Raw genomic sequence first — 18,902 nt, forward strand, 5'->3', positions numbered from 1 at the left:
AATCAAACACATGCTGTGCTAAATGACCTTGCACTGCTTTACTTGTGCTACAGCATATACACATCTAGCATTGCTACCACTATACTGGTGTTACAGGCTCTAAGGGTTAATACTCAATAAATTCGTTGACACCCAACCCTTGACTAGAAATTCACGCAACCCAGCCCGACAATTGTAAAAGCTTTTGAAAAATTGAAAGCTTCAGGATAAAGTGAAAGCATAGTGTTATATGGACCAGGTGGTGGTTTGAAACTGATTGACATGCCTGTGACTCAGTTTCCATCACAGAATTACAAAATGAACCTAATATCAAGCTGATGAATTGAAGACATAGCGGGATTATAAACATAGAGGCTAGGCTTTTTTTTTTTTTTTGCCTTTATTATACTTAGCTGGACAGGTCTTCTCAAGTGCAACAAATTGCCAATTGTCTTGGTCTTTTGTCATCTCCTTTGTGAGGCTCAATATCTGAAGATCATTTCGCACCACTCTGTTCTGTGTCTTCCTCTTCCACAGGTTCCTTCAACATTTAAAGATCACCACTTCTTTATGCAGCTGTCTTCATCCATATGTATCACATGACCATATCAGCACAATCTTCTCTCTTGTACACTACATCTGATGCATCTTATACCCAATTCTGCTTATAAGATACTGCAATCAAATGTCCTGCCTCCTTCCTACCAGCAAAAATTATACAAACCACATGCTCACAAAACCCATTACAGCTTGTGTGGAGATGTGGATGAGAGACTAGTTTTGTTTTGTTTTTTGTTTTTTTTGTAGTAGGCCTTGATCATACTCTGCATCAGTTTATATATAGTCACAGTAAATTATTTCCTTGTTGGTTTTAAATTGCTGCTAGCCACCTTGATTATTTTACATATCTGTCTCTTTCTCTCTCTCTATAATTTAAAGTTTTTAACTTTACAACTTATGTCTCTTTACATTTTAACATCTTTTAATTACAGATTGCTCAAGGATGTCACCTGGGTGGCAACCACCACAGACTGTTGCTTGGTCCACAATAGGTCCTCCCTGGGGATGACAGCACACTGGCTGGATCCCAAGACCTGCACGAGACAACATGCCATCCTGGCCTGCTCTCAGCTCAGAGGACATCACACCTTTGATGTTCTCGCCCGGGCCATGGTGGACACCCATTACAAGTTCCATCTGCAAGACAAGCAGATCAGGACCATGATGGACAATAGCAAAAACCTTAAGGCATTTATGCAGTTTGGTACAGAAGTTGAATTCTTGTCAGACATTCCTGAGGCTGCTGCCAATCTTGACATGGAGGGCATCAAGGATGTGAACCTGAATGTGGATCCCAAGGCTGGGGATGTGGATGAAGTTGAGTACATCTCTGTTGATTCCATCCTTGACAAGTCCAGCAACCTGGGCCTAAACCTGCCAGTGCAGATGAAGTGTGCAGCTCATACCTTCAACTTGGTAGCCAGTGTGGATGCCGACAAGGCACTTGACAGCGCATTGTTCAAGTCGACCTACAGGAAGGCCATGTCCAAGGCACAGTGACTGTGGAATCTGCAGAGCCACAACACGGTGGCAACAGACAGCATTCTTGACATGCTGAAGAGGAGGCTGGTGGTCCCTAACAGTACCAGATAGAACTCTACCTATGACTTTGTTGTTGTCCTCAACAACCTGCTGGAGAAGAATAGGGGAGCTATCCACAGGTTGATGACACAGCTGAAGCTGCAGACTTTCACTGGTTCTGATGTCAGCTTCCTGACAGAATACACCCAGGTGATGTCTAATGCTGCCAAGGCCTTGGACAAAATCCAGTGGGAGGACTAGGCCTATCTCAGAAGCCTTCTGCCAACTGTAGCGGCTACCATCATGAAGTTGAAAGAAGGCAATTTCAAACATCTTCTGTACTGCAGTCCTCTGGTAGATGCAATACTGACAGGTATCATGAAGAGGTTTGGGCCGCTCCTAGAAGACCTGGAATGCCAGCTGACTGTTGCCTTCCACCCCGAATTTTGCCTGATCTGGCTGGAGCAGTATAAAAATAGCCAGGTTAGCAGGGTAACGAACACCATGGAAACCATTGTACAGACAGCCCTAATGGAGACCAATGAAGAGGGCAGCAGCACCACCAGCAATGAAGATGAGGAAGATGATTTCTTCATCGACATCACTCGGCTCTGAAAGAGCAGAAGCCACGTGAAATCCAAGGCGCAGAACTTGGTGAAGACCTGGCTGAAGACCATCTCAAAGGAGGTCCTGACTGAAGTTACCTTTTTGGGTGAGCAGGTCTTGATCAACCTGTTCACCAAGTATAACACTGCTATCCCATCCAGTGCTGCAGTTGAGCACCTATTCTCTATATGCAAAGATATTTTGAAGGCCAAGAGAGTCACCCTGTCAGATGGTAACTTTGAGAGGCTGATGTTTATGAAGGGCAACCAGCATCATGTTGAGGCAATGGAGAAGGCCCAGCCAGAGTAGTACACCTTGATCATCATCTGATTTTGGCATGCTGTACCCTTTTGGAAAGTTCTATATCTAAACTACATGAAAATTTCAGCTCTCTAGGTCTGTTTTTAAGGGTTTTAAAACCAAAAAACCAGACTGAAACTAAATTCATATGATACAAGTAAGAGATTATCAGTTAGTGTTCGCTTCCACTAATTTTTTTACCTGTTTAGTGTTTGCAAAGCTAACTTTTTTAGTTAGCGGATTAGCAGTTAGTAAAGTTAGAGAGGCCCTTTGATACCAACAAAAGTGACAGTTCTCTGAACTTTGCCCATCCAGTTCTTATTCTAGCAATTACACTTTCAGAGTATCCTCCTCTACTGCTAATTTGGTCACCTAGGTAAAGGAAATATCTACTACTGGCAAGGATCCTTTGAAGCATTTGAGGAAATATATTTCTTGTATGCTCTTAGTGCTTATTGTTCCTGTACATCTGCCACACACAAAGACTACTTTTTTCTTAACCTTCCTGTGATTCCAATGCACCTCTTTTATGTCTCTAGCTTGTACTGAGTAACTGTATGGAATTCCTATTCATAACTTTTCCACATATCAAGCAGGGCCATCTTGCTGAAGGGATTAGTAAGTTGTCTGCTTTCCTACTCACTAATATTAGGTCTTTGCTAAATTAACTGTTAGGACTTTGATTCCAGTAATTGCTTCTACTTCCAAAATTTCTTCTCTAATTCTAGTAGAGATTCAACTATGAGAACAAAGTCATCAGCATGGAGGAGCTCCCATGAGCCAAGTTTTAAATGCCTGTTATGGCCTGGAGGACCAGTACATAACAGGTCATATTCAAGAGGGGGCTGAGAACTGACCCTTAGTAAACTCTCCTGCATACTAAATTTGTTATTATACTCATTATTGACTTTCACCTTACTGACAGCGTCCTTGTACATAGTTTCCACAGCTCTCACTAGCCACTCCTCTATTCCTAGCTTCTGTATTGACTACTAGATGATAGAGTGAGGGACTCCTTCAAATTAGCTTTCTCCTTTCTGGTTTTGAGAAGCCTAATTTCTCGAGATTGGTATCTATCTATCTATCTATCTATCTATCTATCTATCTATCTATCTATCTATCTGTCTGTCTATATGTGTATGTATCTGTGTGTGTGTGTGGGGGGGGATGTATATAGAGATAATATTGAATATTAAAAAAGAGGTATACTAGAATTAAATTTAAGACAATGTAATTGGTATGATTAAATAAAATTACACAAAATTGAAAGCAAGGTAAACAAATTTGAGCTTATCTGGACTTTGCTTTTCATAAAACAGAAGGGAATATGGTTAGTAATAGCCAAGAGTATAGTAAATGAGAAACAAAGCAAATATGCTGATGTATTATATAGAGGACAAGAACAGGAAGTTGTAGATATGCAGCTATCATCATCACCAAAGAGTGAGTCACATGCCAAATAATATTCATGAGACAAAATATATGAATTTATATGAGAAAGACAAGGTATACAGATTCATCAAGCAAAAGTAGAATGAGGCTGCAAGTAATAAATCTGGGCCTTTGAATTACCCATGACTTCAGTTTCTGCTGACCCAATTCACTCATAGAGCTTGAATCACTCTGAAGCAATAGAAGGTACAATGCAGAGGGATCAAAAAGTGAACTACATGGTTAAAAAGTAAACTTCTTAACAGTTTATCCTTAGTAGGCAAGTAAAATATGAAGGATTCATATACCATCATATTACTTATAAAGATTCAGAAAACATTCTTCCAACCATGTTATCAAATGTATGAGATAAGAGATGTGGCTAATATTGTATTTATAATTGTAAGATGCTGAATATTTACCTGCTATCACATTGCTAATTATAAGTGGTGTAATCATGGCAGTTAGGGTTCGAAGAAAGATTTCCCCAGGCATTCCTGTAAAGAGACAGAGAGAGCAAGAGAAGAAAAAAAAAACAGATTATGATATTTAATTTTAATATATATATATATATATATATATAGCAATAAGAAAATGGAGGGGAATATGTGGTATTCATCAACTTGCAGACATTATTTTGTCAATTTACCTGTTTATTTTTTAATTAAGAGGACAATAATAACAATATACAAACATGTGACATATTATGTCATATCAGTAATTAAAAAGGACATCTAGAGACCAAAGATGGGACAATGACTTCCGACAGCATATTGGATAGATATTATCCCTTAATGGGTTGGATTCACAACCCCTAACTTTCTTGGATATATATATATATATTATATACTCTTTTACTTGTTTCAGTCATTTGACTGTGGCCATGCTGGAGCACCGCCTTTAGTTGAACAAATCGACCCCAGGACTTATTCTTTGTAAGCCTAGTACTTATTCTACAGGTCTCTTTTGCCGAACCGCTAAGTTATGGGGACGTAAACACACCAGCATCAGTTGTCAAGCGATGTTGGGTGGACAAACACAGACACACAAACATACACACACACACACACATATATATATATATACATATATATATATATATATATATATATATATATATAAAGTGTAGTATATTGCCACTTAAGTGTGGCTGACCCCTAGGGGTGGATGTTACTGTTGCTTTTAGCCCCAGGAGGACATCTCCTCCAGCTGGTTTATCGACACACGACTGTGTCCTGTTTGCCAAGGGAGTTATCCCTCTCACCTCGACCAGCAGCACGAACGTATCCGGATTTCAGGGTTATTTCCCTTCGTCGGCGTTCGACAGCTGATGACCTTGGTGAGAGAGACAAAAACCTGGCAAACCTTATATCTTCTTTTCCAGTGAAATTCTTCACTGATATTGAAAAGGTGAAAACAAGCAATGTTAATTCTCTAAATGAAGTATTAACAGTAACTGCACGATAAAGTGTAGTATATTGCCACTTAAGTGTGGCTGACCCCTAGGGGTGGATGTTACTGTTGCTTTTAGCCCCAGGAGGACATCTCCTCCAGCTGGCTTATCGACACACGACTGTGTCCTGTTTGCCAAGGGAGTTATCCCTCTCACCTCGACCAGCAGCACGAACGTATCCGGATTTCAGGGTTATTTCCCTTCGTCGGCGTTCGACAGCTGATGACCTTGGTGAGAGAGACAAAAACCTGGCAAACCTTATATCTTCTTTTCCAGTGAAATTCTTCACTGATATTGAAAAGGTGAAAACAAGCAATGTTAATTCTCTAAATGAAGTATTAACAGTAACTGCACGATAAAGTGTAGTATATTGCCACTTAAGTGTGGCTGACCCCTAGGGGTGGATGTTACTGTTGCTTTTAGCCCCAGGAGGACATCTCCTCCAGCTGGCAAACAGGACACAGTCGTGTGTCGATAAGCCAGCTGGAGGAGATGTCCTCCTGGGGCTAAAAGCAACAGTAACATCCACCCCTAGGGGTCAGCCACACTTAAGTGGCAATATACTACACTTTATCGTGCAGTTACTGTTAATACTTCATTTAGAGAATTAACATTGCTTGTTTTCACCTTTTCAATATCAGTGAAGAATTTCACTGGAAAAGAAGATATAAGGTTTGCCAGGTTTTTGTCTCTCTCACCAAGGTCATCAGCTGTCGAACGCCGACGAAGGGAAATAACCCTGAAATCCGGATACGTTCGTGCTGCTGGTCGAGGTGAGAGGGATAACTCCCTTGGCAAACAGGACACAGTCGTGTGTCGATAAGCCAGCTGGAGGAGATGTCCTCCTGGGGCTAAAAGCAACAGTAACATCCACCCCTAGGGGTCAGCCACACTTAAGTGGCAATATACTACACTTTATCGTGCAGTTACTGTTAATACTTCATTTAGAGAATTAACATTGCTTGTTTTCACCTTTTCAATATCAGTGAAGAATTTCACTGGAAAAGAAGATATAAGGTTTGCCAGGTTTTTGTCTCTCTCACCAAGGTCATCAGCTGTCGAACGCCGACGAAGGGAAATAACCCTGAAATCCGGATACGTTCGTGCTGCTGGTCGAGGTGAGAGGGATAACTCCCTTGGCAAACAGGACACAGTCGTGTGTCGATAAGCCAGCTGGAGGAGATGTCCTCCTGGGGCTAAAAGCAACAGTAACATCCACCCCTAGGGGTCAGCCACACTTAAGTGGCAATATACTACACTTTATCGTGCAGTTACTGTTAATACTTCATTTAGAGAATTAACATTGCTTGTTTTCACCTTTTCAATATCAGTGAAGAATTTCACTGGAAAAGAAGATATAAGGTTTGCCAGGTTTTTGTCTCTCTCACCAAGGTCATCAGCTGTCGAACGCCGACGAAGGGAAATAACCCTGAAATCCGGATACGTTCGTGCTGCTGGTCGAGGTGAGAGGGATAACTCCCTTGGCAAACAGGACACAGTCGTGTGTCGATAAGCCAGCTGGAGGAGATGTCCTCCTGGGGCTAAAAGCAACAGTAACATCCACCCCTAGGGGTCAGCCACACTTAAGTGGCAATATACTACACTTTATCGTGCAGTTACTGTTAATACTTCATTTAGAGAATTAACATTGCTATATATATATATATATATATATATATATATATATATATATATATATGATGGGCTTCTTTCCGTTTCCGTCTACCAAATCCACTCACAATTCTTTGGTCAGCCTGAGGCTATAGTAGAAGACACATGCCCAAGGTGCCATGCAGTGGGACTGAACCCGGAACCATGTGATTTGTGAGCAAGCTACTTACCACACAGTTACTCATATATATATATGTTATATATATATATATATATATATATATATATATATATATATATATATATATATATGTTATATATATCACATGGTTCCGGGTTCATTCCCACTGCATGGCACCTTGGGCAAGTGTCTTCTACTATATCCTCGGGCCAACCAAAGCCTTGTGAGTGGATTTGGTAGACAGAAACTGAAAGAAGTCCGTTGTGCTTTTAATTATTAATTTTTCTATATGTGATAGTGGATTTTCATCTATGAGTTCTTGAAAATTGGTTATTTTCCCTAAAACTATATATTTTATATATATATATATATATATATATATATATATATATATATATATATATATATATATATATATAGGAAAATTAAAAAAAGCCAGAATGCTAAACTGGAAGCATATTTTAATAAAGATTTCTTCTAACTGGTTTTCATTGCGAAAAGCAAATTATCAAGAAGAAGGAGAATGAAAATGTTTTTTTTACAAAAAAGTACAAAATGAAGAAAATAATATATAAAACAATAATATATAAAAAAATAAATATACCCATACATTATATTGTCTTTGAGCTTTTGTAGTTCAATAGTAGTTCATGTATAAACTGGTAGGAAAAATAAGGATGCATGAGAGTTGAGAGTTTTGTTAGGTTTAAAAAAAAGGGTTAAAAGTTTGTGTTAAGCAGGAAATGTGGTGTCAAAACAGGAAGTGTGTGTAAGAGGAGACAAGTGTTTTTAGTTGGAGTTATGAACTCTTTTTCAACAGGAAGTTTGTGTCTGTTCATAGAGAAATAAGGTCACTGAGGGGTGTGTGTGTTAAGAAATGGTTGGAATTTCTCTATGAAAAGATTCTCCTTGTTGATTCTTTCTTGTGTGGAGATTCTGTCTTTACATTGATAGAAAGGGAATATAATTCTATCAATGTAAAGACAGAATCTCCACACAAGAAAGAATCAACAAAAGCATAAATTTCATTGTTAATTTTCACTTAGAAAAGGACATATTTTCTTTAAGATTTTTATATCATAAGAAAAAAACATTTCTCATGAATTCTATATAGTCATTGATAATTCTGGTCATGATATGTCGAAAAAGCACAAAGTCACTAAAGAGGGTGGTATACTGATCCTACTTGCCAAACTAATGTATTTGCATGTGGAAAGAGGTCAAACAGAATGCAAATCCAAGGTTTCAAATATCAAGTTTGAGCTAGGGCTTCAGGAAATAGATGAACTAATTACTAAAGTAAACATATAATTCTACAAAAATGCACTAAATTGAGTTAAATAAGTTTTCTAGAGCCCAAATTTAGCATGTAATCATTGTATTGAGAATGTTGTTTTTTCCCTCTCGCTGCTAGGCAAACCTAACAGATATTCTTGTACATGTAAGTTTCATTTTTCTTGAGGAATATTGGTCAAATTCCGCCAATAAAAATTATATTATGCAATGAATATAATTTTGTAAACTATTAAAGTCAGATGTCATGTTTTTCTGATTTTGAATACAATCAGGACAATTGGTGTCAGTGTTTACATATTCATTTTTGCTTTTTTTCTCTCTCCTACTATCAAGTTTGCTGTAAATTACAGATGTTATTAATGCCTTTAATTCATGTTTTTAATGCTTAAAAAAAAGTAGTTTTCACATTTTGTTTGTTTTTTAATCTAGGTCTACAAGCAATTCTGAGAAAAGTATGAGGTGGTTGTGGTATGTACTAGTAACATCACCTAAATCTCCCTTAAATCACACATCTTTTCATTTAAAAATAATTTCAAAATTTTTTTTTATTGAAAAGGCTTCTCCCATTGTTTTTAAGTGCATAATGCAAACAAAATTGGTTAAAATATAAGGTGGTGGGAAAAAATCATAAATTTTCCAAAATTTTTTTTCATAAAAAGCATAATTTCATCACTTCCAAGATTGTGGTGCAAAAAAAGAAATTGGAAAAATCCCTATGAAAATCCAACAAATGTGGCATCCTGATCTGAAATTCTGCCATGCTAGCAAGGGTTCGACGACTTGACAGAGGACTGGCAAACCAGATGGCTGCACCAGGCTCCAATCTGATCAGGCAGAGTTTCTACAGCTGGATGCCCTTCCTAACACCAACCACTCCGAGAGTGTAGTGGGTGCTTTTACGTGCCACCGGCAAAAGGGCCAGTCAGGCAGTATTGGCAAAGGCCACACTCAAAATGGTGCTATTTACATGCTACCAGCATGGAAGCCAGACAGCTGCTCTAGCAATGATCATGCTCGGATGGTGTTGTTAGCACTCCACTGCCACAGGTGCCAGTCATCAAATTTGGTTCAATTACGATTTCGATTTCACTTGCTCCAACCAGTCTTCGCAAGCAGAGTTTAGTGTCCAAAGAAGGAAAGGCTGGCATATATATAATATACACGTATTATATATATATATATATATATATATATATATATATATATATATATACATATAATATAGGCGCAGGAGTGGCTGTGTGGTAAGTAGCTTGCTTCCCAATCACATGGTTCTGAATTCAGTCCCACTGCTTGGAACCTTGGGCAAGTGTCTTCTACTATAGCCTTGGGCCAACCAAAGCCTTGTGAGTGGATTTGGTAGATGGAAACTGAAAGAAGCCTGTCGTATATATATGTATATATATGTATGCTTGTGTGTCTGTGTTTGTCTCCCCAACATCTCTTGACAACCGATGGTAGTGTGTTTACATCCCTCATAACTTAGCAGTTCGGCAAAAGAGACTGATAGAATAAGTATTAGGCTTCCAAAGAATAAGTCCTGAGGTCGATTTGCTTGACTAAAGGTGGTGCTCCAGCATGGCCGCAGTCAAATGACTGGAGCAAGTAAAAGAGAAATAAAAGAGAATATACATTATAATATATATATATAATATATATTATAATATATGTACATATATTTATAATATATATATATATAATATACATTATAATATATATATAATATATATTATATGTATATATATTTATAATATACATTATAATATATATCATCATCATCATCATCATCATCGTTTAACGTCCGCTTTCCATGCTAGCATGGGTTGGACGATTTGACTGAGGACTGGTGAAACCGGATGGCATCACCAGGCTCCAATCTATTTTGGCAGAGTTTCTACAGCTAGATGCCCTTACTAACGCCAACCACTCATATATACATATTAATAATAATATGACAACAAAAGAATGGATGAGACCTCGATATTATGTTAATAGAGGAATTTATCTATAAATATAATATGTGACAATTAGTTGGTTGTCATAATAAAACTCAGAGTTTTGGATGCCAGGGCTGAAGTCTGCACTGGCATCTCATCAGTTATTAAGACAAACAAAAATGCTTTGAACAAAAACCGTTGAATAAAGGGAAATTACTCCAATAGGAGTGAGGAAAGTAAAACTTCATTCATAGAATCTACACATGTACACATATACATACACGTACGCACATACACACACAGTGCGTGTGTGTATATATATAGAAATATATATATACATATATATACAGATATATCAGATTGGAGCCTGGTGTAGCCATCCGGTTCACCAGTCCTCAGTCAAATCGTCCAACCCATGCTAGCATGGAAAGTGGACGTTAAATGATGATGATGATACACACATACTTACACACATGTACATATACATACAAACACATATATATATATATGTCTATACATATGTAAACATACATACATACATATATATACCCATGCATGCATCATTATATTCATATACACATCTCTATATGCACATGCACATATATACGTGGATAGACTTATATGCAAATAAAAACACATACACAAAAACATAAACTGTAAAGCATTCACATTCTCTGCAAAACTTTATACATATGAGTTATATATGTATGTACACAAATACACCCTCCTGCCTGTCAAACACATCTACACCTGCAGATATATAAACGTATATACATACATATATGTATGAAAGAAGGAGACAAGTACAATAGATAGAGTTTTACACTCGTATATATACAATCATTCGTACACATGTATATGTGCACGCACATACATATTTCATATATACTACATGCATATATAGTTACACAATTATAAAGGGTGAAAAATAATATACAGAAAAATATATAAAGCAATAAAATATATATAAGAAATATATGACAAATACTAAGACACATGAAAGGCTTGTACATGGATATGACCCAAAAAGTTCAGCTCTTGAATTCAGACATGTAGCAGTGTCTAAAGAACTTTTCCAGATGAGCCATCTTTCCATATTGCAAAGACTGCACTTTCCACTGCTATAGGTGTAAGGCTTACACTTGGCCAAGATCTTCCAGTGAATTTTATAGCTGACACCTTTTTCTTTTAAGGACCATATATAACTGGATAATTTGGTTGTTTTCCTTTTATTCCAGTGCCTGAAGCTTAAGATGTGATTGTTGAACCTGGCTTTTTAGAATTTCTCTCTCTGAGACCCACATATTTCTTTGACGAAACTATGTCCTTAGTGGTTGTATAAACAAAATAAAATTTCATAAGTCTTCTAACACTTTCCAATAGAAACTGAAAATTCATATCAAATACATAAAAAGTTCCCCAAAAACTTATACCTTGTAGAAACAGCACATACTCATGACTCCTACATAACAACATTATTAATAATTACACTAAACGTAGACCACAAGTTTATAATGACGTTAATAAAGAAGCTAACATCATCGCCACTGGCCTTAAATTAGATAACATAAATAGAGGTCCTCCCAAAGAAAGAGGCCTTTATAACTATTAAAGACCAGAAAAAGAACTTCCTATCTAATCCTCAATGTAGACTTATTAACCCATCAAAATCAGAAATTGGTATTATTACTAAAGAAATTTTTGGAAAATTCAATACTAAAGTGAGATATGCTACTACTTTAGTACAATGGTCCAATAGCATAGAAGTCGCTGACTAATATTTCGCCATTTACAAAGATGATGCTCTAGCTTTAACCAAAAACACCAATAGACCAGTGCAAGATCAGTTTAGGAAGGACATTATCCAAATGATGAAAACATTTGATCTTACCATAACAATAGATACCAACCTGACAGTTGTCAATTTCCTAGATGTATCTTTAGATTTAAATAAGGATATTTACAAACTCTATAGAAAGCCCAACGATAGACTTACCTATATTAATGTAGGTTCCTGCCATCCACCCATAGTGTTTGAGAATTTAGTTAAAAATATTAGCAAGAGAATTTCTAGCTTCTCCTCCAATATAAACATTTTTAATAGTGTTGCCCCAATATATAATAAACCTCTAAAAGATAGTGGTTTTAGCGAGGAAATAACCTATACACCTATTATTAGTCCAAAAATAAAGAAAAGGAAAAATAGGAATAGGAAAATTATCTGGTTCACACCTTACTCCACCGAAGTGACCTTTAATATAGATAGATATTTCTTATCACTTATAGATAGGCATTTTCCAATCAATCATAATTATAGGAAGCTCTTTAATAGGCATAACCTAAAAATTAGTTTTAGTTCTATGACTAACTTTAAAAATATAACTGCACACAACACACAAAAACAACAAAATGTAGCTGGCTGTTCCTGCAGAGTTAAAAATTCGTGCCCGCTAAATGGAGCTTGTATGACCGAGGCCATCATTTATGAAACCACCGCCGACTCTACAACCACTAAGGACATAGTTTCATCAAAGAAATATGTGGGTCTCAGAGAGGGAAATGCTAAAGCCAGGTTCAACAATCAAACCTTAAGCTTCAGGCACTGGAATAAAAGGAAAACAACCAAATCATCCAGTTATATATGGTCCTTAAAAGAAAAAGGTGTCAGCAATAAGATTCACTAGAAGATCTTGGCCAAGTGTAAGCCTTACATCTACAGCAGTGGAAAGTGCGGTCTTTGCAATATGGAAAGATGGCTCATCTGGAAAAGTTCTTTAGACATCGGTCTGAATTCAAGAACTGAATTTTTGGGGTCATGTCCACATATGGCAAAAGATTTGTTATGTTTTTCGACCCCCCATCCCCACCCCCAAGATCACAGATAGAACCTGCATTTTATATTATGTCCACGTACAAGCCTTTCATATGTCTTATTTTCTGTATATTATTTTTCACCCTTTATAACTGTGTAACTTATACGTATGTAGTATATACCTAATGTGTATGTGCATGCATATATACGTGTACAAATGATTGTATATATACAAGTGCAAGACACTACCTGTTGTACTTGTCTCCTTCCTTCATACATATATGTTTGCATATACGTTTATAATATTTGCAGGTGTAGATGTGTTTGACAGACAGGAGGGTGTATTTGTGTATATACATATATAAGTCATTTGTATATTCAGGTTTTGCAGCAAATGTGAATGTTTTACAGTTTATGTATTTTGCGTATGTGTTTTTATTTGTATATACGTCTATCCGTGTATGTATGTACATGAACATAATGATGCGTGCGTTTTTAAGCATGTTTTTATTTGTATTTACGTCTTTCTGCATATGTATATGCATGTGCATATAAAATATGTTTTGTATATATGCGTATGTACGTGTGTGTACGTGTAGAGATGTGTATATGGACATAGTGATGCGTGCATGGGTATATATGCGTGTATGCATAGACATATATATGTATATATGTGTGTTTCTATGTATATGTACATGCGCGTATGTATATGTATATAGATATATATGCATACATGTGTTTGTGTGTGTATGTACATGTGTATGTGTGTGTGTATATGTGTGCATATGCGGATTCTATGAATGACGTATTACTTTCCCCATGCCTATTGGAGTAATTTCCCTTTATTCAACAGTTTTTTCATAGCGTTTGTCTTAATAACTGATGAGATAGCATCCAAAACTCTGAGTTTTATTATGACAACCAACTAATTGCCACATATTATATTTATGGATAAATTCCTCTATTTTTCATAATATCAAGGTCTCATTCATTCTTTAGTTGTCACATTATTATTATTAATATATATATATATATATATATATATATATATATACTAGCAGTATAACCCGACGTTGTCCGGGTGTGACTTATTACGCCATCTACGATAAGTCTTGCTAGGTGAAAATCAACTAAAAAAGAAAGCCTTACAATGAAAAAACCCTTATGATGTAAATATGTTCATAATTCAAAAGACGAAATTAATAGGGAAAGTCTGAAGGCTGTTTTGTGTAACATTATTAAGTGTACGTAAATTTCATCCGTCTGATTGGCTATACAAATGCTTGTGCAAAACAACTTTTTACACTGCCTTGATTATACATAGCAGAGTAATTTCTTTTCGCAGGAGCTAGGACGGCAATTTCTAATGAAGCAATTGCTGGCGATCTGTTGCTACACAGTTCTGCCAGAATTCTATCAGATTGGGCAGTAGATGATGATGCACCGTTTTGCATTATGTTCAAAGCAGCTTCTGGAATGTGGTGAATTGCTGCAGTCTGTTGGTGTCTTTTTAAACCGGTTGCTTTCTTTCCCCAGCAAGCTCTCTTGTTTGGAGGCATAATCTATATACATATTAAACAGAACAACAAAAGTTATAACAGATGGAAGGGTCGGTAGTTTTCACATTTCGGTGATTTTTCAGATTAACACCCGCACGATTACGTAACCCTAACCCTAAAACCGTAACCGTAAGACTAACCTGCATCGTAACCCTAAAACCGTAACCCTGACCCAAAAACCATAACCCTAACACCCTAATGAAAATCGTGCGGGTGTTAATCTGAATAATAATAATAATGACCTCTGCAGATCAAACTCCCAACCCACAAGTAAGTCTTAAGTTTATATATATATGGGCAACACACACAAACATACACACTAAATAAAAAAATGTTAGTAAGTACAGAACTTCAGCATTATATATTAAGATGGGCAACACACACACACACTAAATTTTAAAAAATGACAGGTATTTGTATGTATGTATGTATTAATGTGTATTCTGTGTCTATATATGATAGTAAGTAAATGCGTTTTAAGAAAGATATTAAAAAAATTCAGTTTGTAAGGAATAAATGTTTGACTGTCAATCGTATTTGGAAGAGAATGACAGATATTTGTATGTATGAGTGTGTGAGTTCAAATTCCGCCGAAGTTGACTTTGCCTTTCATCCTTTCGGGGTCTAAAAAATAAGTACCAGTTGAACACAGGGGTCAATATAATCGACTATTCTCCACCTGCCCGAAGCCACCGTTGTGGGAAAAATTTAAAATAATAATAATAATAAATAAATAATAATAATAATGACCTCTGCCGATCAAACTCCCAACCCACAAGTAAGTCTTAAGTGTATATATATATGGGCAACACACACACTAAATAAAAAAGATGTTAGTAAGTAAAAGTGCTTTAAAAAAGATTGTTAAATTTTCAGATTAACACCCGTATGATTTTCACTACAGTGTTAGGGTTAGGGTTTGTTAGGGTTAGGTAGGTAATGATGCGGGTGTTAATCTCAAAATTTACGAAAAGATTTTTTTAAAAAACTCACAGTTTGTAGGGAATAAATGTTTGTTGATCGTATTTAAGAAAGATGTCTCGATGGTGAAGGATGGTGTTAGAAATGGAAAGTAAACTTACAATTCCCGTCAAATTGGAATGAGGTCATTGGTAACCATAGGTACATATATATGTGTGTATTTACGTATGATTGGTAGTGTGTCTGTTTATTTGACTCTCACTCTCCTTCGTTTCTCTGTCTTTTTTCTTGGATCGTTCGTAAACGTTCATAAGAGAAAGTAGCATTTGAAATGATGTGTAAGAGGAATAGAAATAGTTAATTTTAGAGGGGCAAAGTAATTTTGTATGTAGTTTTAGTATCTGTCATTACAGTATCGAAATGTGATTGTTTCAGTTTTGATCTTTTTGTATTTGTTGTTGGATTGTTCGTAAAGGTTCATAAGAGAAAGTAGGAGTTGAAAGGATTTGTATTAGAATGAGGAAATTAGATTTTATTAGGGAAAAAATGTTTACTGCTGTAGTTTTATGGATTTTATTCATTATTAGGAAATTTTTGGAGTGAAAACATGATGCAGTGACAAATTGTATTTAGAATATTAATTGCGATTGTTTAATCCAAGAAATTTGGAATTGTGTAAATGTATGAATTTTAAACATACAGACAGAGAAAATTTGCCTTTTATAGTATAGATACACACAGATATATATATATATATATATATAAATATATATATTCATATATCATATCTATAAAAGTGGAGATGTGTGTGTGTGTGTGTGTGTACGTGAATGTAGTTTATGCACATCCACAAATTAGCACGCATGTCGCTCCAATTTTAGGAGGACATTGTTCATGACCCTATCTGCGTTTTTGTCAACTTTTTCTCTCAGAGGCACCCGCGTATAGCTGTAAAAATCGATAAACTTTTACCAATTTTGAAGTTTGTTGACATGGCGAAGTCAAATCTGTGCGTACGTGCGTGAAGGAGAGAGAGAGAAAGAGAGAGAGAAAGAAAGAAAGAAAGAAATAGTGTGTTTGTGACAAGGGGAGATTCAAAGTGTTTGCCAAGCGTCTAACAAAAAAAAAATGAAAAAGTGGAAGAGAGAGACAAAGCGGCTAAGGAAAAAAAATTTCTCTAACCAAGACAGCGTCTAACAAAAAAAAAAAAAGGAACGAAAAAGTGGAAGAGGGAGACAAAGCGTATTACGAAAGAAAATGTAGGTAAGGAAGCCAGAGTAAGTGTAAAATGTAAAATGCATTTTTTTTTTCTTAAACATGAGATATGTTTTTGAAAGACACTATATTCTATAATAAGATTATATATACTTTCTCACATAACAATTAAAATACATTTATTTAAAATCATTTATTTATTTTAAATCGTTCATCTTTCTCCCCCCCCCTCACTCCCACACACACGCACATATACTACTTTGGGAGCGAATGAGTTTTGTTTATATTTCACAACTATGAAACAAAAACGTATGTAACAATTTGTCAGTCACCCCCCGCCCCCGACCCGTTTTTCGGACCACAAAAAGGGTTTGGTAATTTTTCAGATTAACACCCGCACGATTTCCACTAGGGTGTTACGGTTAGGATTAGGATTAGGGTTAGGGTTAGGGTTACGGTTTTAGGGTCAGAGTTAGGGTTGGGGTTAAGGTTAGAGTTAACCTAGAAGGGACAGGCCCCTTATTTTTTGGTTAAGGCTGGTGGTAAGTTTTCCTAAGTTACTCCAATCCAGATCCCCAATGCAAACCTTCAGATCAACCTTCTCCTATGCAGATCACTAATGCAACATTTAAAAAAAGAGTCAATGAGTGGAAATAACCAATAAACTGATTCCTTATGGGATTTCCCAATCAAATTGCCAGCAAACCATTTTCAGCCAAACCAATTTCAACGGATTTCGGTCAAATCTGATGTCGATGTTACTTATTTTGGTTTGAAATAAAGCACTTGATCACTTAATAATCCTAGCTTAATCCCGGGCAGCACCGGGCTATACTGCTAGTATACATATATATATATATATATATATATATATATATATATATATATATATATATATATATGCATATATATATATATATATATATATATATATATATATATATATATATATATATATATATACACACATATATATATATATATGTAAATATATAAAAACAAAAGGATAAAGAGAGCAAAGGTAAGGTTGAAGAATTTTATGGATAGAGTCTTACAGCTGTTTCTGGGAAGATCCAGTACTTCCCTTCATCGGAGACAGAAAAAATAAAGTTATCTATTATTATATCCATAGGCGGATATTTTTAGTATGAAGTGGTAAAGAGTGTGATGTGCTGAAAAAAGAGTAGTTTCATTCCAGTGGTAAATATCTGTGTAGAAATTCGTGCAGATTAATCCTTGTGTAAATAATCCGGAAATTTATGTTGGAACGAAAGTTGATATAGCTTAGGTGGCAGAGGTATATATATTCCATCTTGCAATAGATTTTTGCTTATGGATATAATAGTAGATAACTTTATTTTTTCTGTCTCCGATGAAGGGAAGTACTGGATCTTCCCAGAAACAGCTGTAAGACTCTATCCATAAAATTCTTCAACCTTACCTTTGCTCTCTTTATCCTTTTGTTTTTATATATTTACATATACACACGCTAATACAAGACTTATAATACCCAATCCTGTTCATACGACGATTGGGGCAAACTAATCGGTATACAGCACTTACTCGGTATTACCTGTATCCTCCGGGGTTTGGTTAAATCCAATACCCTCCTCAACCTTACATATATATATATATATATATATATATATACACATATATATATACATATATATATACATATATATACACACACAGATTCTATATATATATATATACATATACATATATATATATTTTATTTATTTATTTATTTATGGGTTTCAGCCAAGTGGCTATGTTCATCCTGGAGCACCACCGTGACTTTCCGTCTTTATGCTGTGCTCTCTTCACGTTCCTTCCATGGCTCTTCTCCTCCACCTGATATAGTCCAATCAAGAGTTTTGATGGCACATCTGGTGTATAAGATAATTTGACATCGCTGCCCTAAACTGTGTCTCATTTCGAGCTATTGGTTTGTCTGGTATCGTGGAGAGGAAAGCGTCGAGTTTTGTCTTGAAGACCTCTATATCCATGTCTTGCA

The 18,902-nt window shown here is 36.0% G+C and overlaps 2 protein-coding genes across 10 annotated transcripts in view; one reads left to right on the plus strand and one right to left on the minus strand.

Annotated features, from left to right (window-relative positions):
• LOC106875848 (excitatory amino acid transporter 3-like) overlaps window positions 1-18,902 on the minus strand; it is a 410,144-nt gene that overhangs the window by 335,758 nt on the left and 55,484 nt on the right. For all 9 annotated transcript variants that reach the window (XM_089355173.1, XM_052969531.2, XM_052969535.2 and 6 more), the window contains exon 2: window positions 4,320-4,394. In XM_089355173.1, coding sequence (XP_089211299.1) covers window positions 4,320-4,394 — 75 coding nt within the window. The remainder of the gene's footprint in view (window positions 1-4,319; window positions 4,395-18,902) is intronic.
• On the plus strand, window positions 764-1,539 carry LOC149134658 (uncharacterized). The gene has a single exon (XM_089355201.1). It carries the CDS (start codon window positions 937-939, stop codon window positions 1,537-1,539), a length of 603 nt encoding a protein of 200 aa, XP_089211327.1. The 5' UTR covers window positions 764-936.

Source organism: Octopus bimaculoides, chromosome 7 (assembly GCF_046866305.1).
Source record: "Octopus bimaculoides isolate indiv1 chromosome 7, ASM4686630v1, whole genome shotgun sequence".
Taxonomy (NCBI): domain Eukaryota; kingdom Metazoa; phylum Mollusca; class Cephalopoda; order Octopoda; family Octopodidae; genus Octopus; species Octopus bimaculoides.